This window comes from Pseudophryne corroboree, chromosome 1, assembly GCF_028390025.1.
Source record: "Pseudophryne corroboree isolate aPseCor3 chromosome 1, aPseCor3.hap2, whole genome shotgun sequence".
In the NCBI taxonomy this organism is placed as follows: domain Eukaryota; kingdom Metazoa; phylum Chordata; class Amphibia; order Anura; family Myobatrachidae; genus Pseudophryne; species Pseudophryne corroboree.
This window is the reverse complement of record NC_086444.1, coordinates 313,208,342-313,236,056: the sequence shown is the minus strand read 5'-3', so window position 1 is coordinate 313,236,056 and position 27,715 is coordinate 313,208,342. Positions and strand designations below refer to the sequence as shown.

The following is a 27,715-nucleotide window of genomic DNA, read 5'->3' as shown; positions in this document are numbered from 1 at the left end:
TCGTGGCCTTGGCCATTGCCGCTCTGCTTCTTGTTCCGCCCTGGCGGTTTATGCACGCCACTGCTGTTATGTTGTCTGACTGAATGAAGACGGGCAGACCGCGAAGAAGATGATCCGCTTGCAGAATGCCGTTGTAAATGGCCCTTAATTCCAGAATGTTTATGTGCAGACAAGCTTCCTGGCTTGACCATTTTCCCTGAAAATTTCCCCATGTGACTGCTCCCCAGCCTCGGAGACTTGCATCTGTGGTCACCAGGATCCAATCCTGAATCCCGAACCTGCGTCCCTCCAGAAGGTGAGAACTGTGCAGCCACCACAGAAGGGAGATCCTGGTCCTGGAAGATAGGAGTATTTTCCGGTGCATGTCCAGGTGAGACCCGGACCACTTGTCCAGCAGGTCCCACTGAAACACCCTGGCATGGAACCTGCCATACTGAATGGCCTCGTAGGCCGCCACCATCTTCCCCAGCAACCGAGTGCATTGAAGAATCGACACTCTTGCCGGTTTCAGAATTTGTTTTACCATGTTCTGTATTTCCAGAGCCTTTTCCACTGGAAGAAAAACTCTCTGTAATTCTGTATCCAGAATCATACCCAGGAACGACAACGTGTCGTTGGAACCAACTGTGATTCTGGCAAGTTTAGGAGCCAACCATGTTGTTGCAGAATCGTCAGAGAGAGTGCAACGTTTTTTAGCAATTGTTCCTTGGATCTCGCCTTTATCAGGAGATCGTCCAAGTACGGGATAATTGTGACTCCCTGCTTGCGCAGGAGAACCATCATTTCCGCCATAACCTTGGTGAAAATCCTCGGAGCCGTGGACAGACCAAACGGCAACGTCTGAAATTGGTAATGACAATCCTGAACAGCAAACCTCAGGTATGCCTGATGTGGAGGATATATGGGAACGTGTAAGTAGGCATCCTTTATGTCGACCGACACCATAAAATCGCCATCCTCCAGACTGGAGATCACTGCTCGGAGAGATTCCATCTTGAATTTGAATATTTTTTTTTTTTTTAGAAAGAAATTGAGGGATTTTAGGTTCAGAATCGGTCTGACCGAGCCATCCGGCTTTGGTACCACGAACAGACTCGAATAAAAACCCTCCCCTTGTTGTGACGGGGGTACCGTGACAATGACTTGATTTTGACACAGCTTTAGTATCGCAGCGCATACAACCTCTCTTTCTGGAAGAGAAGCTGACAAGGCCGATTTGAAAAATTGTGAGGGGGCACGTCCTGAAACTCTAATTTGTACCCCTGGTCTACTATTTCTAATATCCAAGGATCCAGGTCCGAGTGCACCCAGACCTGACTGAAGAGTTTCAGATGTGCCCCCACCGGTGCGGACTCCCACAGAGGAGCCCCAGCGTCATGCGGTGGATTTGGTAGAAGCCGGAGAGGACTTCTGCTCTTGGAAACTTGCCACAGCCTGTGACCTTTTTCCCCTTCCTCTTCCTCTCGCAGCAAGGAAGGAGGACCCTCGTCCTTTCTTGTATTTATTGGGCCGAAACATAAGGTAAAAATGACGACTTACCCGCGGTAGCCGTAGATACCAGGTCAGTGAGGCTGTCACCAAACAAGACACTACCGTCAAATGGTAACGACTCCATAGCCTTCTTAGAGTCAGCATCAGCATTCCATTGATGAATCCACAATGCCCTCATAGCCGAGACTGCCATGGCATTGGCCCTTGACCCCAAAAGGCCAATATCCCTTACAGCTTCTTTTAAATATGCTGCAGCGTCCCTGATATGACCCAGAGTCAAAAGCACGCTATCTCTGTCTAGGGTATCTCAGATGACAAGTTATCTGCCCACTTTTCAATAGCGCCACTCACCCACACCGAAGCAACGAACCTGTAGTGACATAAATGGATTTTAGTGTATTTTCCTGCTTATGATCCGCAGGATCCTTCAGGGCTGACGTGTCAGGAGACGGAAGCGCCACCTTTTTGGATAGACGCGATAAAGCTTTGTCTACCGTGGGGGTTGACTCCCACTTTTCCCTGTCCCCAAATGGAAACGGATATGCCACTGGAATTCTTTTGGGAACCTGTATCTTCTTGTCAGGATTTTCCCAAGCCTTTTCAAAAAGAACATTCAGCTCATGAGAGGGAGGAAACATTACCTCAGGTTTCTTTCCTTTATACATACAGACCCTAGTATCAGGAACAGCAGGGTCCTCTGTTATATGCAACACTTCTTTTATTGCCACAATCATGTACTGAATGCTCTTAGCCAGTTTTGGATTCAATCTGGCATCACTATAGTCGACTCTGGAATCAGAGTCCGTGTCGGTATCTGTATCTGGGTAAAAGCACGTTTCTGTGACCCCGAAGGGGTCTGAGCTTGTGGCAATGCATCCTCCATGGATTTTCTCCATGTCTGGATCTTAGACACAGATTTATCAAATCTCTTAGACAACCGAGCCACATTTGCATTCAGAACACCCAACATATTTACCCAATCATCCATCGGCGGTGCCGACACGGTCACTCTCACGGTCTTTTCTGTCCCCACTCCAGCCTCCTCCTGGGAAGAGCACTAAGTCTCAGACATGTAGACACACACGTACCGACACCCACAACCACACTGGGCTATAGGAGACAGACCCACAACAAAGCCTGTAAGAGAGCACAGAGGGAGTTCTGCCAGCTCACAACCCAGCGCCTATCCCGGTACTGAAGCGAGTAAAAGACTGTCCAGACCTGTTAGCGCTTTTTTATGTAAATAATCAGCACCCAATTTCTTGTGCCCCCCCCCCCCATTTTGCACCCTGTTACTTGTACAGTAGTGTGGGAGGCCAGGCTCAGTGTTCTCTGCAGCTTCTGTGAAGAGAAAATGGCGCTGGTCAGAGCTGTGAGGGCTAAGCCACGCCCCCTTAATGGCGCGCTTCAGTCCCGCTTAAATTACATATTTATACTGGTGGGGGTCCGTAATTAGTGCCTAGGCACTGTTTACACATCTGCCAGTGCTATTTGAGGGTCCTATGCTGCCCAGGGCGCCCCCCCCCCCCCCCGCCCTGCAGTGCCGTTCTCATGTGGGAGCATGGCGCGCAGCACGTTACCTCAAAAGCCGTCTTCTGCCGTCACTGAAGTCTTCTGATCTTCCTTTACTCACCCGGCTTCTGTCTTCTGGCTCTGTGAGGGGGTGACGGCGCAGCTCCAGGAACAAGCAGTTAGGCGCACCAAGTGATCGAACCGTCTGGAGCTAATGGTGTCCAGTAGCCTAAGAAGCAGAGCCTCTGAACTCAAAGAAGTAGGTCTGCTTCTCTCCCCTCAGTCCCACGATGCAGGGAGCCTGTTGCCAGCAGGTCTCCCTGAAAATAATAAACCTAACTAAGTCTTTTTTCTGAGAAACTCTGGAGAGCTCCTCAGTGTACATCCAGTCTCACTGGGCACAGAATCTAACTGGAGTCTGGAGGAGGGGCATAGAGGGAGGAGCCAGTTCACACCCATTCAAAGTCTTATAGTGTGCCCATGTCTCCTGCGGATCCCGTCTATACCCCATGGCTCTTGAAGCATCCCCAGCATCCTCTAGGACGTATGAGAAATAATATTTAAATATTTGGAGAAAATTATTTTTTAAAATGATATTAAATGTAAAAAAAAAATTTAAATAATAATTTTATGAATGGTTTTCAAGGGAAAAATTGTAAATTAAGCGATTAAAACATAGAAGATAGGGGGGAATTCAATTACATAAGGTAAGCACATCCGCGATAAAAACAAACAGGACTTTACTGTGATATTTTGCCCGATCACGGCATCGGGCAATTCAATTTATTTTCGCGTTCGCGGCCACTAAAATGGGTTATTTTTCAGACAGGAGAAAAGAAATCCCCAAAGCTGCCGGCTAATTTACCGCAGCTAACTGAATTACCCCTTAATAGTTTATTTTTATGAACTAACAGAATGCAAAGTGAATGAACAGAGAAGAAATCTGATTAAAGTCAAAATTTAGTATGACCACCTTTCCCTTCAAAATAGCATCAATTCTTCTAGGTACACTTACACAAAGTCAGGGATTTTGTAAGATTATAATCAAGTGTATGACTAACTAATTATTCCAAACAGGTCATTTTCATATGTAGGTTGAAACAGACGCAAACAGCTGTGTAGGAGGTTTAAACCTGGGTGAGGAACAGCCAAACTCTGCTACAAAGGTAAGGTTGTAGAATACAGTTTATGTCATAGGTCATACACCACGGCAAGACTGAGCACAGCAACAAGACACAAGGTAGTTATACTGCATCAGCAAAGTCTCTACCAGGCAAAGACTTCAAAGCAGACCAGGGTTTTAAGATGTGCTGGGCAAGCTCTTTTGAAGAAGCACAAAGAAACGGGCAACATTGAGGACCATAGACGCAGTGGTCAGCCAAGGAAACTTAGTGCATCAGATGAAAGACACATCATGCTTACTTCCCTTTGAAAATAGAAGATGTCCAGCAGTGCCATCACCTCAGAACTGGCAGAAGCCATTGGAACCCAGGTACACCCAGCTACTGTTCGGAAAAGTTTGGCCAGGAAGAATTGTGGCAAAAAAGCCATACCTTCGACGTGGAAACAAGGCCAAGCGACTCAACTATGCACGAAAACACAGGGACTGGGGTGCAGAAAAATGGCAGCAGGTGCTCTGGACTGATGAGTCAAAATATGAAATATTTAGCTGTAGCAGAAAGCAGTTTGTTCACCGAAAGGCTGGAGAGCAGTACAACAACGAGTGTCTGCAGGCAACAGTGAAGAATGGCTGGAGGTTCCTTGCAAATTATGGGATGCATTTCAGCAAATGGAGTTGGGGATTTGGTCAGGATTAATAGTATCCTTAATGCTAAAAAAATACAGGCAGGTACTTATCCATCATGCCATACCATCAAGGAGGTGTCTGATTAGCTCCAAATTTATTCTGCAGCAGGAAACAACCCTAAACATACAGACAATGTCATTAAGAACTATTTTCAGCGTAAAGAAGAACAAGGAGTCCTGGAAGTGATGATATGGCCCCCACAGAGCCCTGATCTCAACATCGAGTCTGCCTGGGATAACATGAAGAGAGAAGGATTTGAGCAAGCCTACATCCACAGAAGATCTATGGTTAGTTCTCAAAGATGTTTGGAACAACCTCCCTGCTGTTTTGAAGACAAAGGGGGGTATTAAATTACCCACGAAAAAGCATCATGAGTGGAAAACCTGCGATTTTTCCAGGCGTTTCTTTTATTTTTTTTGCCATATCCAATTAGGTTACCTGAATAAAACCTTTGCACCCGAAAACACACAGGTTCAGTGAAACCTGTGTGTTTTTGGTAGAGACATCCCCGTTTTCGGGGATTTTGCTTTGCCTGCCTGAGGCAGGTGAAACAAAATCCCAGATAAACCACGTCTCGAGCCAGCTTATTGGGGCTAATCTCGTGCCTCAGGCTGGCAAATCAGAAACCCTGATAACCAGCCCCAGGAGACCAGTTTTCGGACGGTAACACATGGACCCACGATCTTATCACAGATCCAATGTTTTATCGCCCAATAACAGGTGATTCACAGCACGGTAAAAACTTGCTGTAACTGGATAGCCCGACAGCATTATCAGGCTGAAAAGCCTGTTATTAACGTGCGGTAAATCACTGCATGTAATAGGATTCCGCCCTAAGCGAGATAAAAGGCAAAAGTGAGGAAAAAGTATCAAAACTGCGGAAACAGGAGCAAAATTGAGGAAAAAGTATTCAGGCTGTATAATAAGGCAAAAGACCGGTCCGATATGAGTAACCTGTACTATATGCATCATTATGCTTTATAGGCGACTTTATACTAATTCCTCTGCGACCTAGTACACTATGTGAACTAAGGTGCAAAATTCACCCAAAAAAATAGTAACATTTAGGAAAAAGTTCACAGCAGGGGAATCACGCCAGGTGCCTCCCACCATATGCGCAAAAAGGATAGGCATAGGAAACATCTGTGCCCAAATATATACGGTCATTTATTATGCGGATATATTTCTGTCTTTTTAATGTGTTCAGTCATATTATTTTATTTTTCTAATAGAACGACTGAAATAAGGATGCCTGAGGTAAAATGCCAGAAATCAATCGTGCTGTCCATTTGACAAAGTCTGTTGTAAAATTATTTCAATAACCTGGCTAATAGGACTGCATACTGTGAGTATGTGCTGCACATTAAAAAGAAAACTGAGAAAGTACTCTGCTCATCTTAATTTGTGGCGATAAGGGAGACCTGTAGCACACTAGTGATCACAAATGATTACTAGTGTGTTTAAAAATTAGCCAAGTATTAAAAAAAAAAAAAAAAAAAAAAACAGACTGTCAGCTCTGCAGCTGCGGGAAAAACAAGCCCCATCCCCCTGAATAAATAAAATAGAAAAAAAAAAAAAAGATTTAATATAATTAATATAAGTCTACGTGAAAAACTATACAGTAAATAAAGAAGGCTTATTCTGGCATTACAAAATATAATCCTGAGCCACACTTGGAAAGCAAGGCAGACAATCAACTGAAAATTAATTTTAATTACACAATTACTATTCTGTTCTGAGTAAACGTGCAGCATTCTTCTCCACTCAGAATAATTGCCCAATTACAGAACTACTGTAGGGGACTATAAACCTTCTCCGCAGATAAAACCCTAAATCCCAGCGGAGGGCAGGCAACAGTATGCACAACGAGCAGTGCCCTTGGCCCATTCACAAGTACTTATGTAGTTCTCACATAGTTCGCAGGCATTTTGGATATAAGCAAAGCAAATGAAAAATGCAGTAAAACAAAAAACACTGACTAATAGCCAAATTCATCTTTGTGATTTATAATAAAGCATATTGTGTTTCTTTCTAATCACATTCAACTGAATGGAGTTCCAATGATATTAATCAAAAGTAAAGTGAAACACAAATTTTTGATGAAAAAATAAGATTTTACTTACCGGTAAATCTATTTCTCGTAGTCCGTAGTGGATGCTGGGGACTCCGTAAGGACCATGGGGATAGACGGGCTCCGCAGGAGACATGGGCACTTTAAGAAAGAATTTAGGTTCTGGTGTGCACTGGTTCCTCCCTCTATGCCCCTCCTCCAGACCTCAGTTAGAGAAACTGTGCCCAGAAGAGCTGACAGTACAAGGAAGGGATTTTGGTAATCCAGGGCAAGATTCATACCAGCCACACCAATCACACCGTATAACATGTGATAACAACCAGTTAACAGTATGACAAATAACAGAGCATCCGGTCAAACCCTGATGCAACCATAACTTAACCCTTATTGAAGCAATAACTATATACAAGTATTGCAGAAGGCGCCCAGCATCCACTACGGACTACGAGAAATAGATTTACCGGTAAGTAAAATCTTATTTTCTCTAACGTCCTAGTGGATGCTGGGGACTCCGTAAGGACCATGGGGATTATACCAAAGCTCCCAAACGGGCGGGAGAGTGCGGATGACTCTGCAGCACCGATTGAGCAAACACAAGGTCCTCCTCAGCCAGGGTATCAAACTTGTAGAACTTTGCAAAAGTGTTTGAACCTGACCAAGTAGCCGCTCGGCAAAGCTGTAATGCCGAGACCCCTCCGGCAGCCGCCCAAGAAGAGCCCACCTTCCTAGTGGAATGGGCCTTAACTGATTTCGGCAGCGGCAATCCAGCCGCAGAATGAGCCTGCTGAATCGTGTTACAGATCCAGCGAGCAATAGTTTGCTTTGAAGCAGGAGCACCAAGCTTGTTGGAAGCATACAGGATAAACAAAGACTCTGTTTTCCTGACCCTAGCCATTCTGGCTACATAAACCTTCAAAGCCCTGACCACATCAAGTAACTCGGAATCCTCCAAGTCAGTAGTAGCCACAGGCACCACAATAGGTTGGTTTATATGAAAGGATGAAACCACTTTCGGCAGAAATTGTGGACGGGTCCGCAATTCTGCTCTATCCGCATGGAAAACCAGATAGGGGCTTTTATGTGACATAGCCGCCAACTCTGACACACGCCTAGCCGAAGCCAAGGCTAATAGCATGACCACCTTCCACGTGAGATATTTCAACTCCACCGTTTTGAGTGGTTCAAACCAGTGGGATTTCAGGAAACTCAACACCAAGTTAAGATCCCAAGGTGCCACTGGAGGCACAACAGGGGGCTGAATATGCAGCTCTCCCTTTACAAACGTCTGAACATCAGGTACAGAAGCCAACTCCTTTTGAAAGAAAATGGATAGGGCCGAAATCTGGACCTTAATGGAACCCAATTTTAGGCCCAAATTCACTCCGGGCTGTAGGAAGTGAAGGAAACGGCCCAGCTGGAACTCCTCCGTAGGAGCATTCCTGGCCTCACACCAAGCAACATATTTTTGCCATATACGGTGATAATGTTGAGCTGTCACGTCCTTCCTAGCCTTTATCAGCGTAGGAATGACCTCATCCGGAATGCCTTTCTCTGCTAGGATCCGGCGTTCAACCGCCATGCCGTCAAACGCAGCCGTGGTAAGTCTTGGAACAGACAGGGCCCCTGTTGCAACAAGTCCTGTCTTAGAGGAAGAGGCCACGGGTCCTCTGTGAGCATTTCTTGCAGATCTGGATACCAAGTCCTTCGTGGCCAATCTGGAACAATGAGTATTGTTCTCACTCCTCTTTTTCTTATTATCCTCGGCACCTTGGGTATGAGAGGAAGAGGAGGAAATACATAGACCGACTGGAACACCCACGGTGTCACCAGGGCGTCTACAGCTATCGCCTGAGGGTCTCTTGACCTGGCGCAATACCTCTGTAGCTTTTTGTTGAGGCGGGATGCCATCATGTCCACCTGTGGCAGTTCCCACCGACTTGTAATCTGTGCGAAGACTTCCTGATGAAGTCCCCACTCTCCCGGGTGGAGGTCGTGTCTGCTGAGGAAGTCTGCTTCCCAGTTGTCCACTCCCGGGATGAACACTGCTGACAGTGCGCTTACGTGATTCTCCGCCCAGCGAAGAATTCTGGTGGCTTCCGCCATCGCCACTCATGAGCCACTGCGGTGATGTTGTCTGACTGAATCAGAACCGGTTGGTCGCGAAGCAGGGTCTCCGCTTGACGTAGGGCGTTGTATATGGCCCTTAGTTCCAGGATGTTGATGTGAAGGCAAGTCTCTTGACTTGACCACAGATCTTGGAAATTTCTTCCCTGTGTGACTGCACCCCAACCTCGGAGGCTTGCGTCCGTGGTCACCAGGACCCAGTCCTGAATGCCGAATCTGCGGCCCTCGAGAAGGTGAGCACTCTGCAGCCACCACAGGAGTGACACCCTGGCCCTGGGGGATAGGGTGATTAACCGATGCATCTGAAGATGTGATCCGGACCACTTGTCCAGTAAGTCCCATTGAAAAGTCCTTGCATGGAACCTGCCGAAGGGAATGGCCTTGTATGATGCCACCATCTTTCCCAGGACACGAGTGCAGTGATGCACTGACACCTGTTTTGGTTTTAATAGGTTCCTGACCAGTGTCATGAGTTCCTGAGCTTTCTCCATCGGGAGATAAACCCTTTTCTGGTCTGTGTCTAGAATCATGCCCAGGAAAGGCAGACGAGTCGTAGGAACCAACTGCGACTTTGGAATATTTAGAATCCAGCCGTGTTGCCGTAACACTTCCAGAGAAAGTGCTACGCTGATCAGCAACTGCTCTCTTGATCTCGCTTTTATGAGGAGATCGTCCAAGTATGGGATAATTGTGACTCCTTGCTTCCGCATGAGTACCATCATTTCCGCCATTACCTTGGTAAATATTCTCGGTGCCGTGGAGAGACCAAACGGCAACATCTGAAATTGGTAATGACAATCCTGTACCACAAATCTGAGGTACGCCTGATGAGGTGGATAAATGGGGACATGAAGGTATGCATCCTTTATGTCCAGAGACACCATAAAATCCCCCCCTTCCAGGCTTGCGATGACCGCTCTCAGCGATTCCATCTTGAACTTGAACCTTTTCAGGTATATGTTCAGGGATTTTAAATTCAATATGGGTCTGACCGAACCGTCCGGTTTCGGGACTACAAACATGGTCGAATAATAACCCCTTCCTTGTTGAAGGAGGGGAACCCTGACCACCACCTGTTGAAGATACAATTTGTGAATTGCAGTTAACACTATTTCCATCTCGTGGGGGGAAGCTGGCAGGGCCGATTTGAGGTATCGGTGAGGGGGCATCTCCTCGAATTCCAGCTTGTATCCCTGAGACACAATATCTATTGCCCAGGGATCCAACTGGGAGTGAACCCACTTGTGGCTGAAATTTCGAAGACGTGCCCCCACCGGGCCTAGCTCCGCCTGTGGAGCCCCAGCGTCATGCGGTGGATTTTGCAGAGGCCGGGGAGGACTTTTGTTCCTGGGATCTAGCTGTGTTGTGCAGCTTCTTTCCTCTGCCCCTGCCTCTGGCAAGAAAGGACGCACCTCGGACTTTCTTGTTTTTCTGTGATCGAAAGGACTGCATTTGATAATACGGTGCTCTATTAGGCAGTGAGGAAACATATGGCAAAAAAATTGACTTTCCAGCAGTAGCTGTGGAGACCAGGTCCGAGAGACCCTCCCCAAACAATTCCTCACCCTTGTAAGGTAAAACCTCCATATGCCTTTTTGAGTCGGCATCACCTGTCCATTGCCGAGTCCACAGGACCCTTCTGGCAGAAATTGACATAGCATTTATTCTAGAACCCAGTAGACTAATGTCTCTTTGAGCATCTCTCATATAAAGGACAGCGTCTTTAATATGCCCCAGGGTCAATAAAACAGTATCCCTATCTGGGGTATCCAACTCCTCTGATAAGGTATCAGTCCATGCCGCGACTGCACTACAGACCCAGGCCGACGCGATTGCCGGTCTGAGCAAGGTACCTGAATGTGTATAAATGGACTTCAGGGTACCCTCCTGTTTGCGATCAGCAGCATCCTTGAGGGTAGCCGTATCCTGGGACGGCAGGGCTACCTTTTTGGATAAGCGTGTTAAAGCTGTGTCCACCCTAGGGGAGGATTCCCATCGTAACCTGTCCGTTGGCGGGAAAGGATACGCCATAAGAATCCGTTTGGAAATCTGCATTTTTTTATCTGGAGATTCCCAAGCTTTTTCACATAACTCATTCAGTTCGTGTGAGGGGGGGAAAGTTACCTCAGGTTTCTTTCCCTTATACATATAAACCCTTGTGTCAGGGACAGGAGTTTCCTCTTTGATGTGCAAAACATCCTTAATTGCTATAATCATATATCGGAGTGATTTAGCCAACTTTGGCTGTAACTTTGCATCATCGTCATCGACACTGGAGTCAGAATCCATGTCGGTATCTGTGTCAACAATTTGGGATAGTGGGCGCTTCTGAGACCCTGACGGCCTCTGTGACATAGGATCAGGCACGGGTTGGGACCCTGACTGTCCTGAGGCTTCAGCTTTATCTAACCTCTTATGCAAGGAATTAACATTATCATTTAAAACCTTCCACATATCCATCCAATCAGGTGTCGGCGCCGTCGGCGGAGATACCACATTCACTTGCTCCCGCTCTGCTTCCACATAGCCTTCCTCATCAGACATGTCGACACAAGCGTACCGACACACCACACACACAGGGAATGCCCTTTTTGAAGACAGTTCCTCCACAAGGCCCTTTGGAGAGACAGAGAGAGAGTATGCCAGCACACACCCCAGCGCTATAACCCAGGAATAACACAGTAACTTAATGTTAACCCAGTAGCTGCTGTTTATATTGTGTTTTTTGCGCCTAATTTATGTGCCCCCCCCTCTCTTTTTACCCTCTTCTACCGTGAATCTGCAGGGGAGAGCCTGGGGAGCTTCCTCTCAGCGGAGCTGTGGAGAAAAAATGGTGCTGGTGAGTGCTGAAGAAGAAGCCCCGCCCCCTCGACGGCGGGCTTCTGTCCCGCTTAAATATGCATTTTCTTGGCGGGGGCTCATACATATATACAGTGCCCAACTGTATATGTGTTTACTTTTGCCAAAAAGAGGATCCAAATGCTGCCCAGGGCGCCCCCCCCCTGCACCCTGCACCCTTACAGTGACCGGAGTATGTGAGGTGTGTGGGAGCAATAGCGCACAGCTGCAGTGCTGTGCGTTACCTCAGTGAAGAACGGAGTCTTCTGCCGCCGATTTGAAGTCTTCTTGCTTCTCATACTCACCCGGCTTCTGTCTTCCGGCTCTGCGAGGGGGACGGCGGCGCGGCTCTGGGATCGGACGGCGAGGGTGAGATCCTGCGTACGATCCCTCTGGAGCTAATGGTGTCCAGTAGCCTAAGAAGCAGGACCTAGCTTCAGAGAGTAGGGCTGCTTCTCTCCCCTCTGTCCCACGATGCAGGGAGTCTGTTGCCAGCAGAGCTCCCTGAAAATAAAAAACCCAACAAAATACTTTCTCTCAGCGAACTCAGGAGAGCTCACTGAAAAGCACCCAGCTCGTCTGGGTACAGTATCAAACTGAGGTCTGGAGGAGGGGCATAGAGGGAGGAGCCAGTGCACACCAGAACCTAAATTCTTTCTTAAAGTGCCCATGTCTCCTGCGGAGCCCGTCTATCCCCATGGTCCTTACGGAGTCCCCAGCATCCACTAGGACGTCAGAGAAATTCTGGTATGAACAATATCATGGAGACAACTCCTGTGCATTGTATCAAACATGATCACACGATCCTACTGCTTCTTCTCTGGCACAATCTGTATTCTAATAAGCACCACAACACCAGGCACACATAATTATGCCTCTCATATGGTTTGTCTCTTCCAAAGTGATATATGCTCCAGCTTCTTACAGCATGGCGGTCTCCAGTGTTTGTCCTCCATCTCTTACCTTATTTCCCATTTGTCCCATATCCACCCATCCTAGTTTCGCCTGGACACTCCCACATTTGAAACACCTCATGTTATTTATATCTGAACTGCTTTCCGATTCCTTGGTCATCATTGGCTACTCTGCCTCACGTCTGATCATTGTCTCTATGTATCTTCTGATGCCTTCTACCTCGTAGGTACAGAACCTGAGCACTGTTACAAGCAAGTTTCTGGATTTATTACACTTTAATCTTCTGCCCGCTTGTCTCACCCGGACAGGACTACCTCCATCTTCCCTTTTCTATCTGCTGGTCTCAGAAGATTAATTTGCCTTACTTCTTCCTACTTTGATCCTTCTGCCCATCATCACCTGGCTTTGCCCTCACCCTTTTTCTTTAATAATATAGCCAAAAAATGGGATGTATATAAATTTCCCTCCCCTTCTTCTTCGCACCTGTGTTGCTCTTCAGTTCCCTTTTTTTCTGCTACTTGTATGGGATGTAGTCATTAGGTCAACATTAACCATGTTGGCAACACAATGTTGACTGTCACAATGCTGACTTTGTAAAAATATCCACTCAAAACCTTACAACATTCTCAGAATGTTGACATGTGAAATGTCGACATTAGTGTTAGGCTGCGGGACAGGAGGGTTAGGGTTTAGGCTCTAACGGGAGCTTAGGGTTAGGCTGGGAGGGGGGAGGTGGCTAGGGTTATGCACTAGATGGGGAGGGTTATAGTTATGGATTAGAAGAGAATATTCAACGAAACCACCACTCTGTCAGAGGTCTACACAGGAAGTCACTCTCTCATGACAACTGGAACTCGGAAGACGCCGCTGGAGCAGGTAAGTCACTACTGCGCCCAGGGATGATATTTCAGCATTTTAACATGTCAAGACTTCATCAGTGTCTTCATGATGAATGTAGACATGGTGAATTGTCAACATTATGATCAAGTTGACATTCCCACGTTGACATTCTGACTGTCAACATATCATACCATCGTGTATCACCCCCATCTTTAATTTACTTTTGTTTCTCTTTCTGTGCACCATATACATTATCTGTCCTCTGCCTCCTATTCTACTGTCTGGCACCTACCCACCTTTTACCCACCAGTCAGTACCTTCTCCAGCCCCTGACCCCAGAGTCTGTACTCTCCTCTAATTAATTTACTAAGAACTAACAATTACTGGGGAAAATGAGGAACGCAGTGCACCATACCCATGCAACAGTAATGCAACCAAGTCCCTGTGGATTTTATAGACGCTGATTTCATAAAATTGTTTCAAACTATTAAATAAAATGTCTGCTCCACTGTTCACATAATATAAGCAAGCTACTGTCACTTCCTGCCCACCCAATCTGGCTAAAAAGTTAGTAAATAAATAATTATTATTTGTTTTATTTACAACAGGTTTTTTTGTTTTGTTTTTTTAATTGTGGGTTCCATACACACGATAAATAGAATATTTATCCCTTTGCAACCCTAAAGGGAGTGCTGCAGAAAATTTGTCATGGATATTTTACTCAACACTAACAAAGCATTGGAAAAAACAGCGGCATCATAATGAAAAATGACTTCTGTTTTGAATCACTATATATGGCCTTTCATGCATGTGAGGTTTTATTTAAACGTTAAAGCTAATCCCATGCAATTAGCTGCATTTTAAATTTGGTTTATCACACATGGAGCTTAATAGGATTTGTTTCCATCCTGTCTGTTTAACAAGGTCCATAATGTCCCTTTTTACTAGTTGTCTTCTCTGCAACAATTAAAAGGTTAAATTATCTGTCACTATGTAAAACCATGCAACTCACTCAGGTACATTAGTGTATAACTAATACAAATAATAAGGCTTTCCTTTTCGTAAAGTGAAAGCTGCACAGCAACAATCTGTTATGGGTGTTTTGCAATAAGTATGGTTCCTTGAGCATAGCCTGACCGATGTATCCTGTTTTACAACATATATTGCAAATGCTGCCTGTGTTTTTAGGAACAGTCAAATAGCCCTGATACATCTGCTAATCTTGCAGGGACAAGTGTTTGCCAGAATAATTGCATAATGTTTCAGATGAGTTTATTAGCGCATCCATGGCATCGATCATTAAAGTTTATCGACTCTACCAGATTAATAAACTCTGAAATGCTACAGATTAATAAACTGTGTAAACTAAAAATATAACACTGTACGTTTAATACTGATACATACATATTTATAGAAACGGGATACGTTTATGTGACCGGCGGTCTCCTGACCACTAGTCACACATGCCCGACGCATAGAAACAATGTAGTCATATCTCTATGTTCTGATGCATTATTTTGTTTCATCTTAAGGGGCATCATGGTGTCGCAATGGTTAGCATTGCTGCTTCAATGTGCCAGAGTCATGAGTTTGAATCTGAACAGGGTCCTGTGATGTGTTTTCATCTGGGAGGGGGGGTGGGGGTGATATACTGTATGTGGACATAGTCATAATGTTGCTATTGACCATATAATTTAGATATTCATCATGTAGACACTGATTGAAAATTGACATTTCATCCCGTTTGGGTGTGATATACCTGCTTCTGGCGGCTGCATCGCGACTTCCGAATCCGAATCTCAGCAGTTACGTGACCGTCACTTCCAGCCCTCCGGCATTCTGGTATTTGTTATTACCCCAACCAGCCCCCAATGCCCGCAGCCTAACCATACCCTCCCCCTGCAGGCTAACCCTACTGTTGACATTCTGTCAATGTAGACATGTTGCCAGATGACATTTTAAAGTAACTATCATCCATCCATAGTTGACAGAGCCCAATGGCTGAATGGTCAGCATGGCAGAAAGTCTCCCATTGCTTTTACAGTCATGCCTTCCCCACTGTGAGAGACATTTTGATTGTGAGGGGGTGAAGGAGAGGGTAGGAGCAAAGATTACACTCGGCAGTGAGTGGACTTGAGGGACAACAAGAAGGGAGACCTTATAAACCAGTTTCCCAACCATGGCCTTCAAGGTACACTACCAGCCCAGGTTTTAAGGATAGCGATACATGAGCACAGGTGACTTAGTTTGTGCCTCAGATATTTTGATTTAACCATATGAGCATCACTAAAACCTGGACTGCTTGTGTGCTTTAAGGACAGAGGTTGGGAAACACTGCTCTAAACAGAAACAGCGAGACAAATTTTGGTTATAATAGTTGAAACCAAAGTGACAATATTTGGAGTCACCTTTAACCCCAATTGTAAAGCACAACGGAATGTGCTAGCGCAGTATAAGTAACTATTAATATATCATTTCAGTCTACCAGCAACTCACAAACAACATAACCATCGAAAACCTTTCCATGGACATATTTTTTAAACACATTAGACTAGGGCTTGACAAATGTTTCTAAAATCTAAGAGCCAGGATGAAAGTATAGGGGCCTGACCACGACAACTCCCTACCCCCCTCAAAACTAAACACAAACACACCCCGAGCCATATTACTGAGCAGTTTCCCCCACTCCTCCCCCAGGCAAACCAACTGCCAAGGCCATACAACCAAGGGGATATCCTGTGGCATACCAGCCCTCCGCATCCACACTGCAGTGCAGCTACCCCCCAGGTAATCAACAACCCCCCCCCCCCCCCCTCCGAAGCCATATTCATGAGTAGCTAACCCGCACGGGCAACCAACCCCATGGCAACACAAACAAGGGGGTACTTGCAGGCAAACAACCACTCCGCAGCCTCCCCCAGGTAAACAATCCCTCCTACCCTGTGGCCACATCATTAACCCTCCGAAGCCAGAAATCCCTGGCCACGCATAGACCCTCTTATTGGAGATATCTATGCAGCCAGAGTTTGGAGACAGCAGAAAGAGCAGGGTGGGAAAGACAGGCACAGCAGTCAGCGCAGGCCGGGACAGACACTCAGCACATGCACTCTTGTGCAAGAAATGCTTCCTTCCTCCCTCCAAAATCTGGTAGCCAGGCAGCAAAATCTAGGGGCCATGGCTACCTGGCCCCTGGGATTTGTCAAGCCCTGCATTAGACAAATCATAGTTTTTATAATTAGGGATTGAGGTTCCCTACATGGTGGGTAAAGAATGCATTCAATGTTTACTTTCTACACATACCTGCATTTATATATACAAATTCCTCATCCAGCTATTAAAAGGAAACTCAAGTCAGTAACCTTTAATGCTAGCCTACACATCCCAAATGGTAGAACAGCATAGCTGCCATTGCATGCTGGGGAGAAATGTGCAAGCTGAGGAAAGAGGACATTTATGTACGTTTGTGATGATTATAAAAGTTTGTTCATTTAAAGTAATCTGCATAAATTTACTTCAGTAACTGGTTTGTGCAAGCTCTACTGCAACTATACCTACATATAATGCAACATTGCACGGTTTGATAGTTTCCAGCCACTAATTAATACTTAGAAACCACATGACAAACACTGGATGGTTTCTCGTGACGTGGACCCCCACGAGGGAGAATAAGTGTCGGTATGCCGGCTGTCGGGATCCCGGCGCCGGTATACTGTGCGCCGGGATCCCGTCAGTCGGCATACTGAAGACCACCCCTCGTGACAATGCTCCCACCACTGCATTCAAAATTTTTGAATTCTAGGTCCAAATATTCTGAGTTCAGACTAAAATGAGTGTACTGCTACAAACAGAATCTGCAGTGGTAGCACGATGCACAGACAACACATAGAAGACACGCTGTAAATGCAACATTAAAACATGCATAAAGCACAGTATTTTTCATAAGTTTTTAAACATTTTCACCAGAGCACACGTGTGAACAAGCTCCAACACTGAGCAGAAACTGCTCTGCCCCTAGTCAAATGCATATTGTATATACATAATCTCCCAATTGAAATCTTGTGACGTGAACTCTGAATGTAAAATACGTTGTTTAGGTTATATGCTGAAATTCCACTGAAGCTGTGTTAGGAACTGTATACACAGGCATTGAAATAAGAAAAATGCCTGTTAAAAGCCAAAGCAAAACAATGTGCTTGCTTTATTCTCGCTTTCAACAGAATGTTCTTAAAACCTCCATGCAGTAAAGTGTATTAAATATTGAGTGTTAATGCTTATGACAGCTGCAAAAAGAAACAAATGGAACGCTTATTTGAAAGGGTGGGGTGGGGTGGGGCGGGGGGGGTTGTAGAGGTTTATTCACAGACACATTTTTGGACTATCAGCATTAAATAGCATAGCAAACTTTAAGAAGGTACGCTGAATACCTGATTTCAATGCCCGCGCGGTGAGAGAGAGTATTATTTATATACATAGCTAATGAAAACATTGCAGCTAATGCTTCTTCTCTGACACTTTTGGGGAAAGTGTCCTACTAGAATTGAATGCAGTTAACCCTCAGCCAGGCACAGCTGGCCTGACAGGCGCCGCAAAACTGTTCTCGCTTCCCTCTCTGTCCCAAGGGGGCGCAGGGGCCTGTCCCTCCTAGTACCTTCCTATCTCTAGGTGCTGTTCTAAACCTCCCTAGTCAGTTTTCCTGCCGCCTGCGTGGAGTGCAGTAGTGACCCTCCTGGCCTCTCAGGCACACTGCGCCCAAACTCCTCCGACTTTTGAAGGCTCGTTTTTTCCTTTTATTTTCATCTATTGTTTATTTTGCTCATTTTATGAATGAAAATTACAAAGGTTGTGGATATTTTGCGGAAGTATGTAGGTTTGTCCAGGGGGGCCTCTCAGGCACACTGCGCCCAAACTTATACTCATGTTCGTGTTTCTCTTTTTTGCTTCAGATTTCCTGCAGATATGGCCCATAAAACCTACAATTTCTCTCTTTGTACGTCCTAATGAAGGTCATTGATCACTTTAAGAGCGTTAGAATTTAGTTAATTAGATGCTAATGACTATTTTCTAACAGGCACCTGTCAGGCGCACTGCGCCTGAGCCCGGGAGTCCCAGAGGTGCGCCTGACGGAGGGTTAAAGAAGCCAAGAGCATGGCCATTTCGGCTCCTGTGACATCAATGAAGTATATAGGTCAGTGATGGCTAACCTTGACACGCCAGCTGTTGTTGAACTACACATCCCAGCATGCCCTGCATCAGATTTAGCATGGCCAAATAGCAAAACTGTAGCAGGGCATGCTGGGATGTGTAGTTCAGCAACAGCTGGAGTGTCAAGGTTAGCCATCACTGATATAGGTTATGCCAAATATACTACTTATTTTTGCACTAAAAAGTTAACACAAGTTTGGGTCTGGTTAAGGATCCCTAATACTTTTCTGGATTTAATGATGATTGACAAGATCATGTATTAGTATATATATTTGTATTATTATAATAAGATTTTACTTACCGATAAATCTATTTCTCATAGTCCGTAGTGGATGCTGGGGACTCCGTCAGGACCATGGGGAATAGCGGCTCCGCAGGAGACAGGGCACAAAAGCAAGCTTTTAGGATCACATGGTGTGTACTGGCTCCTCCCTCCATGACCCTCCTCCAAGCCTCAGTTAGGTACCGTGCCCGGACGAGCGTACACAATAAGGAAGGATCTTGAATCCCGGGTAAGACTCATACCAGCCACACCAATCACACCGTACAACTTGTGATTTGAACCCAGTTAACAGTATGATAACAATGAAGTAGCCTCTAAAAAAGATGGCTCACAACAATAATAACCCGATTTTTTTTTTTTTGTAACAATAACTATGTACAAGTAATGCAGACAATCCGCACTTGGGATGGGCGCCCAGCATCCACTACGGACTATGAGAAATAGATTTATCGGTAAGTAAAATCTTATTTTCTCTAACGTCCTAGTGGATGCTGGGGACTCCGTCAGGACCATGGGGATTATACCAAAGCTCCCAAACGGGCGGGAGAGTGCGGATGACTCTGCAGCACCGAATGAGAGAACTCCAGGTCCTCCTCAGCCAGGGTATCAAATTTGTAGAATTTAGTAAACGTGTTTGCCCCTGACCAAGTAGCTGCTCGGCAAAGTTGTAAAGCCGAGACCCCTCGGGCAGCCGCCCAAGATGAGCCCACCTTCCTTGTGGAATGGGCATTTACAGATTTTGGCTGTGGCAGGCCTGCCACAGAATGTGCAAGCTGAATTGTACTACAAATCCAACGAGCAATAGTCTGCTTAGAAGCAGGAGCACCCAGCTTTTTGGGTGCCTACAATATAAACAGCAAGTCAGACTTTCTGACTCCAGCCGTCCTGGAATTATATATATATATATATTTTCAGGGCCCTGACAACGTCTAGCAACTTGGAGTCCTCCAAGTCCCTAGTAGCCGCAGGCACCACAATAGGTTGTTTCAGGTGAAACGCTGACACCACCTTAGGAAGAAACTGGGGACGAGTCCGCAGTTCTGCCCTGTCCGAATGGAAAATCAAATATGGGCTTTTGTAAGACAAAGCCGCCAATTTTGACAATCGCCTGGCCGAGGCCAGGGCCAACAGCATGGTCACTTTCCATGTGAGATATTTCAAATCCACAGATTTGAGTGGTTCAAACCAATATGATTTGAGGAATCCCAACACTACGTTGAGATCCCACGGTGCCACTGGAGGCACACAAGGGCTGTATATGCAATACTCCCTTGACAAACGTCTGGACTTCAGGAACTGAAGCCAATTCTTTCTGGAAGAAAATCTATAGGGCCGAAACTTGAACCTTAATGGACCCCAATTTGAGGCTCATAGACACTCCTGTTTGCAGGAAGTGCAGAAATCGACCTAGTTGAAATTTTTTCGTGGGGCCTTCCTGGCCTCACCCACGCAACATATTTTTACCACATGTGGTGATAACGTTGTGCGGTCACCTCCTTCCTGGCTTTGACCAGGGTAGGTATGACCTCTTCCGGAATGCCTTTTCCCTTAGGATCCGGCGTTCAAACCGCCATGCCGTCAAACGCAGTCGCGGTAAGTCTTGGAACAGACAAGGTCCCTGCTGGAGCAGGTCCTTTCTTAAAGGCCGATGCCACGGTTCCTCTTGGAACAGACATGGTACTTGCTGAAAGCAAATCCCTTCTTAGCTCCCGAGGCCATTAGTCCTCTGTGAGCATCTCTTGAAGTTCCGGTTACCAAGTCCCTCTTGGCCAATCCGGAGCCACGAGTATAGTTCTTACTCCTCTATGTCTTATAATTCTCAATACCTTGGTTATGAGAAGCAGAGGAGGGAACACATACACCGACTGTTACACCCACGGTGTTACCAGGACGTCCACAGCTATCGCCTGAAGGTCTCGTGACCTGGCGCAATACCTGTCCCATTTTTTGTTCGGGCGGGACGCCATCATGTCCACCTTTGGTCTTTCCCAACGGTTCACAATCATGCGGAAAACTTCCCGATGAAGTTCCCACTCTCCCGGGTGGAGGTCGTGCCTGCTGAGGAAGTCTGCTTCCCAGTCGTCCACTCCCGGAATGAACACTGCTGACAGTGCTATCACATGATTTTCCGCCTAGCGAAAAATCCTTGCAGTTTTGCCACTGCCCTCCTGCTTCTTGTGCCGCCCTTTCTGTTTACGTGGGCGACTGCCGTGATGTTATCCCACTGGATCAATACCGGCTGACCTTGAAGCAGAGGTCTTGCTAAGCTTAGAGCATTATAAATTTGTTCTTAGCTCCAGTTTATTTATGTGGAGAGAATTCTCCAGACTTGATCACACTCCTTGTGTGACTGCTCCCCAGCCTCTCAGGCTGGCCTCCGTGGTCACGAGCATCCAATCCTGAATGCCGAATCTGCGGCCCTCTAGAAGATGAGCACTCTGTAATCACCACAGGAGAGACACCCTTGTCCTTGGATATAGGGTTATCCGCTGATGCATCTGAAGATGCGATCCGGACCATTTGTCCAGCAGATCCCACTGAAGAGTTCTTGCGTGAAATCTGCCGAATGGAAGCGCTTCGTAATAAGCCACCATTTTTACCAGGACTCTTGTGCAATGATGCACTGACACTTTTCCTGGTTTTAGGAGGATCCCGATTAGCTCGGATAACTCCCTGGCTTTCTCCTCTGGGAGAAACACCTTTTCCTGGACTGTGTCCAGAATCATCCCTAGGACCAGCAGACGTGTCGTCGGAACAACTGCGGTTTTGGAATATTTAGAATCCACCCGTGCTGTCGTAGAACTACTTGAGATAGTGCTACTCCGACCTCCAACTGTTCTCTGGACCTTGTTCTTATCAGGAGGTCGTCCATTTTCTTTGAAGACGAATCCTCCTTTCGGTCATTACCTTGGTAAGGACCCGGGGTGCCTTGGACAATCCAACGGCATCGTCTTGAAACTGATAGTGACAGTTCTGTACCACGAACCTGAGGTACCCTTGGTGAGAAAAGGCAAATTTTGGGACATGGAGGTAAGCATCCCTGATGTCCCGGGACACCATATAGTCCCCTTGTTCTTTGCTATCACTGCTCTGAGTGACTCCATCTGGATTTGAACCCTTGTAAGTGTTCAAATTTTTCAGATTTAGAATAGGTCTCACCTAGCCTTCAGTACCACCATATAGTGTGGAGTAATACCCCTTTCCTTGTTGTCGGAGGGGTAATTTTATTATCACCTGCTGGGAATACAGCTTGTGAATTGTTTTCAATACTGCCTCCCTGTCGGAGGGAGACATTGGTACAGCAGACTACAGGAACCTGCGAGGGGGGAAACCTCTCGACATTCCAATCTGTACCCCCTTGGATACTACTTGTAGGATCCAGGGGTCCTGTACGGTCCCAGCGTCATGCTGAGAACTTGGTAGAAGCGGTGGAGGGCTTCTGTTCCTGGGAATGGGCTGCCTGCTGCAGTCTTCTTCCCTTTCCTCTATCCCTGGGCAGATATGACTCTTATAGGGACGAAAGGACTGAGGCTGAAAAGACGGTGTCTTTTTCTGCAGAGATGTGACTTAGGGTAAAAAACGGTGGATTTTCCAGCAGTTGCCCTGGCCACCAGGTCCCATGGACCAACCCCAAATAACTCCTCCCCTTTATACGGCAATACATCTTTGTGCCGTTTGGAATCTGCATCACCTGACCACTGTCGTGTCCATAAACATCTTCTTGCAGATATGGACATCGCATTTACTCTTGATGCCAGAGTGCAAATATCCCTCTGCGCATCTCGCATATATAGAAATGCATCCTTTAAATGCTCTATAGTCAATAAAATACTGTCCCTGTCAAAGGTATCAATATTTTTAGTCAGGGAATCCGACCAAGCCACCTCAGCTCTGCACATCCAGGCTGAGGCGATCGCTGGTCGCAGTATAACACCAGCATGTGTGTGTATACTTTTTAGGATATTTTTCAGCCTCCTATCAGCTGGCTCCTTAAGTACGGCCCTATCCGTAGATGGTACCGCCACTTGTTCTGATAAGCGTGTGAGCGCCTTATCAACCCTGAGGGGTGTTTCCCACCGCGCCTTAACTTCTGGCGGGAAAGGGTATACCGCCAATAATTTTCTATCGGGGGAAACCCACGCATCATCACACACTTCATTTAATTTATCTGATTCAGGAAAAACTACAGGTAGTTTTTTCACCTCACACATAATACCCTTTTTTGTGGTACTTGGAGTATCAGAAATATGTAACACCTCCTTCATTGCCCTTAACGTGTGGCCCTAAAAGAAAATACGTTTGTTTCTTCACCGTCGACACTGAAATCAGTGTCCGTGTCTGGGTCTGTGTCGACCGACTGAGGTAAATGGGCATTTTACAGCCCCTGACGGTGTTTGAGACGCCTGGACAGATACTAATTTGTTCGCCGGCCCTCTCATGTCGTCAACCGGCTTGCAGCGTGTTGACATTGTCACGTAATTTCCATAAATAAGCCATCCATTCCGGTGTCGACTCCCTAGAGAGTGACATCACCATTACAGGCAATTTGCTCCGCCTCCTCACCAATATTTTCCTCATACATGTCGACACACACGTACCGACATACAGCACACACATAGGGAATGCTCTGATAGAGGACAGGACCCACTAGCCCTTTGGGGAGACAGAGGGAGAGTTTGCCAGCACACACCAAAACGCTATAATTATCCAGGGACAACCTTTATATAAGTGTTCCTTTTATAGCATTTTAATATATATACATATCGCCAAATCAGTGCCCCCCCTCTCTGTTTTAACCCTGTTTCTGTAGTGCAGTGCAGGGGAGATCATGGGAGCCTTCCCACCAGCCTTTCTGTGAGGGAAAATGGCGCTGTGTGCTGAGGAGAATAGGCCCCGCCCCCTTTTCGGCGGGCTTCTTCTCCGGAGTTTTAGATATCTGGCAGGGGTTAAATACATCCATATAGCCTCAAGGGCTATATGTGATGTATTTTTCGCCATACAGGTATTATACATTGCTGCCCAGGGCGCCCCCCCCCCAGCGCCCTGCACCCTCCGTGACCGCTGTGTGAAGTGTGCTGACAACAATGGCGCACAGCTGCAGTGCTGTGCGCTACCTGATGAAGACTGAGAGTCTTCTGCCGCCTGGTTCCGGACCTCTTCATCTTCAGCGTCTGCAAGGGGGGTCGGCGGCGCGGCTCCGGGACGAACCCCAGGGCGAGCCCTGTGTTCCGACTCCCTCTGGAGCTATGTCCAGTAGCCTAAGAATCCAATCCATCCTGCACGCAGGTGAGTTGAAAATCTCTCCCCTAAGTCCCTCGATGCAGTGAGCCTGTTGCCAGCAGGACTCACTGAAAATAAAGAACCTAAAAACTTTTTCTAAGTAACTCTTTAAGAGAGCCACCTAGATTGCACCCTTCTCGGCCGGGCACAAAAACCTAACTGAGGCTTGGAGGAGGGTCATGGGGGGAGGAGCCAGTACACACCATGTGATCCTAAAAGCTTGCTTTTGTGCCCTGTCTCCTGCGGAGCCGCTATTCCCCATGGTCCTGACGGAGTCCCCAGCATCCACTAGGACGTTAGAGAAAACATATTTTACTTAAAATACATAGCTACATTGAAGTAGGTGTGGAGGACAAAGTACCAACGCACGTTCTTCTGATGGTGAGTGGGCGTTATGTGCACATGTCTATGGTGCACAAGGCAACACTGAAAAGGGGTCAAAAAATTCTCATTGTTAGGAGTACATATTATTGTAGCATGTACTCTGACATATATGTGGGCGAGTACCTGGAATCCAGTGATCATCAAGCAGTATGGTTTAATATAAAGACAGAATCCAACTCCTGTCACATAAAAACAAAGGTGTTGGATTTTAGAAATGCTGACTTTGCAAAAATGGGGAGATGTTTAAGTGATTCATTGGCGGACTGGAGGAACTTGGAAGGAGTGCAGGAGAGGTAGGAAAACTGAAAAGTGCAATACTAAGTGCAACAGAACTTAGAAAGGAAGCCAGTGTGGTTCACAAAAGAAGTATCAACTAGTGTGAAAGCAAAAAAGATGGCTTTAAGGAAATACACACAGACTCCAAATAATAACGACAAAGAGGTGTATCTTGACAGAGGGAAGGATACTAAGAAAGTGATCAGACGTGCAACGGCAGAAGCTGAGGAGAAAATGGCCCAGTCAGTAGATAAAGGGAGCAAAACTTTTTTTAAGTATATAAGTGAAAGGAGAAAATCAAATGGAGGAATAATAAGACTTAAGACAGAGATTGAGCATTTGGTGGAGGGAGACAAGGCAGTAGCAGATCACCTAAACAAGTATTTTCTACTGAAGGAGAAGGGGAAGGGCCACAGTTAAGTTGCAAGGACAGTCATAAAAATAAGGTAGATGAAAGTACATTTACAGAGGAGAAGGTCCTAACAGAACTTTCAAAACTAAAAGTGGATAAATCAATGGGGCTAGATGGGATACACCCAAGGATACAAAAAGAGCTAAAAGTTGTGCTGGTTACACCTTTAACAGAATGATTTAACCAGTCACTAAATACAGGTTCCATTCCAGAGGACTGGAAAAGAGCAAATGTAGTTCCACTGCACAACAGTGTAAGCAAGGAAGAAGCAAGTAACTACAGACCAGTAAGCCTTACATCAGTAGTAGGGAAAGTAATGGAAAAACTATTCAAAGAAAGAGTTGTGGAATATCTTAAATCAAACAACTTACAGGATCCAAAACAGCATGGATTTACTGGTGGGAGATCATGCCAAACAATTTTTGATAGAACAAGGGGGAGCTGTAGATGTAGCATATCTAGACTTTAGTAAGGCATTTGACACTGTCCCACATCGCAGACTGCTAAATAAACTTGAAAGTGTGGGGGTGGATTCTAAAACAGTTAAATGGATAAGAACCTGGTTGCAGGATAGGAAACAGACAGTTGTAGTAAATGGAGTGCAATCTATGGAGGGAAATGTTACCAGAGGAGTACCCCAGGAATCTGTATTTGGTCCAGTTCTCTTTAATATCTTTGTTGATGACATTCCAAATGGTATTGAAGGGAAAGTATGCCTTTTTGCAGATGATACAAAGATATGCAACAGGGTAGACACAACAGGAGGGGTAAAACAAATGATTGATGACCTAGGTAGGCTTGAGAAATGGTCAAGAACGTGGCAACTACAGTTTATTGCTAAAAAATGCACAATCATGCACTTGGGTCTCAAAAACCCAAAGGCTAAATATAGTATCAAGGGTACTATAGTAGAAACTACTGAGGAGGAAAGGGATTTAGGAGTCACTATTTCAAGTGACTTGAAGGCAGGAAAGCAATGCAACAAAGCAATGAGAAAGGCAAGTCAGATGCTTGGTTGCATAGGGAGAGGAATCAGTAGCAGGAAAAAAGAAGTGATAATGCCACTGTATAGGTCATTGGTACGGCCCCATCTGGAATACTGTGTCCAGTTCTGGAGACCATATCTCCAGAAGGATATAAATACATTAGAGAGCGTACAAAGAAGGGCAACTAAAATGGCGCATGGCCTACATCACAAAACTTACCCGGAAAGGCTAAAAGATCTTAACATGTATAGTTTGGAGGAGAAAAGGGAAAGGGGGGACATGATAGACACTTTCAAATATATCAAGGGTCTTAAAGTTCAGGAGGGAAACATTCTTCAAAGGAAGAGAAGTATTAGAACTTGAGGACATACACTGAGACTGGAGGGGGGGGGGGGGGGGGGGAGGTTCAGGGGAAATTTAAGGAAAAATTACTTCACAGAAAGGGTAGTGGATAAGTGGAATACCAAATGTATACACTCCTGTCCCACCTACTGTGTGAACAAGGGTGTACACTCCCAAGCGCTGGTACTGACCGAGAAATGGAGGTTAAATGATGGTGCAGGCTGCCGCCCCAATTATAAGGATAATTGTATTCCTTATATTCCACCAAAAAACACACTAATTTGCATAGGAGAAAACCCCTTGCAAATAAAGAGGGGCGCTGTCTGCACCAATCAATGGAGACCACATCAATATATCAATAAAAATTACATATGATTTATTTTTAAAAAAGCTCAATTCTTACATATATATGCTGCAGCACAGAACAAAAAATTAAAATATTCAATTAAACAACCATGATTCGATGAACAACAGATCAATTCATGAACTTATATATTCCCCCCAATCTACAGACCATCATTACTAAGGGTCCTAATCAATTAATTGAAACTTGATGTGTAGATATTTTCTACTAGTGTCCACTGGGTTATATAACTGAAGTGGTATGGGCTGATCTTCAAACACTAGGTAAAACAAATGATTGATGACCTAGGTAGGCTTGAGAAATGGTCAAGAACGTGGCAACTACAGTTTATTGCTAAAAAAATGCACAATCATGCACTTGGGTCTCAAAAACCCAAAGGCTAAATATAGTATCAAGGGTACTATAGTAGAAACTACTGAGGAGGAAAGGGATTTAGGAGTCACTATTTCAAGTGACTTGAAGGCAGGAAAGCAATGCAACAAAGCAATGAGAAAGGCAAGTCAGATGCTTGGTTGCATAGGGAGAGGAATCAGTAGCAGGAAAAAAGAAGTGATAATGCCACTGTATAGGTCATTGGTACGGCCCCAT

General features: G+C 45.7%; 2 protein-coding genes across 25 annotated transcripts in view; both read right to left on the bottom strand.

Moving 5' to 3' along the window:
- Positions 1 to 27,715, bottom strand: part of PITPNM2 (phosphatidylinositol transfer protein membrane associated 2) — a 545,353-nt gene that overhangs the window by 505,608 nt on the left and 12,030 nt on the right. The window lies entirely within an intron of this gene.
- The window catches only part of LOC134935425 (uncharacterized), a 31,187-nt gene continuing 16,591 nt past the window's right edge, over positions 13,120 to 27,715 (bottom strand). Inside the window, exon 3 of the mRNA XM_063930519.1 lies at positions 13,120 to 13,180. Coding sequence (XP_063786589.1) covers positions 13,120 to 13,180 — 61 coding nt within the window. The remainder of the gene's footprint in view (positions 13,181 to 27,715) is intronic.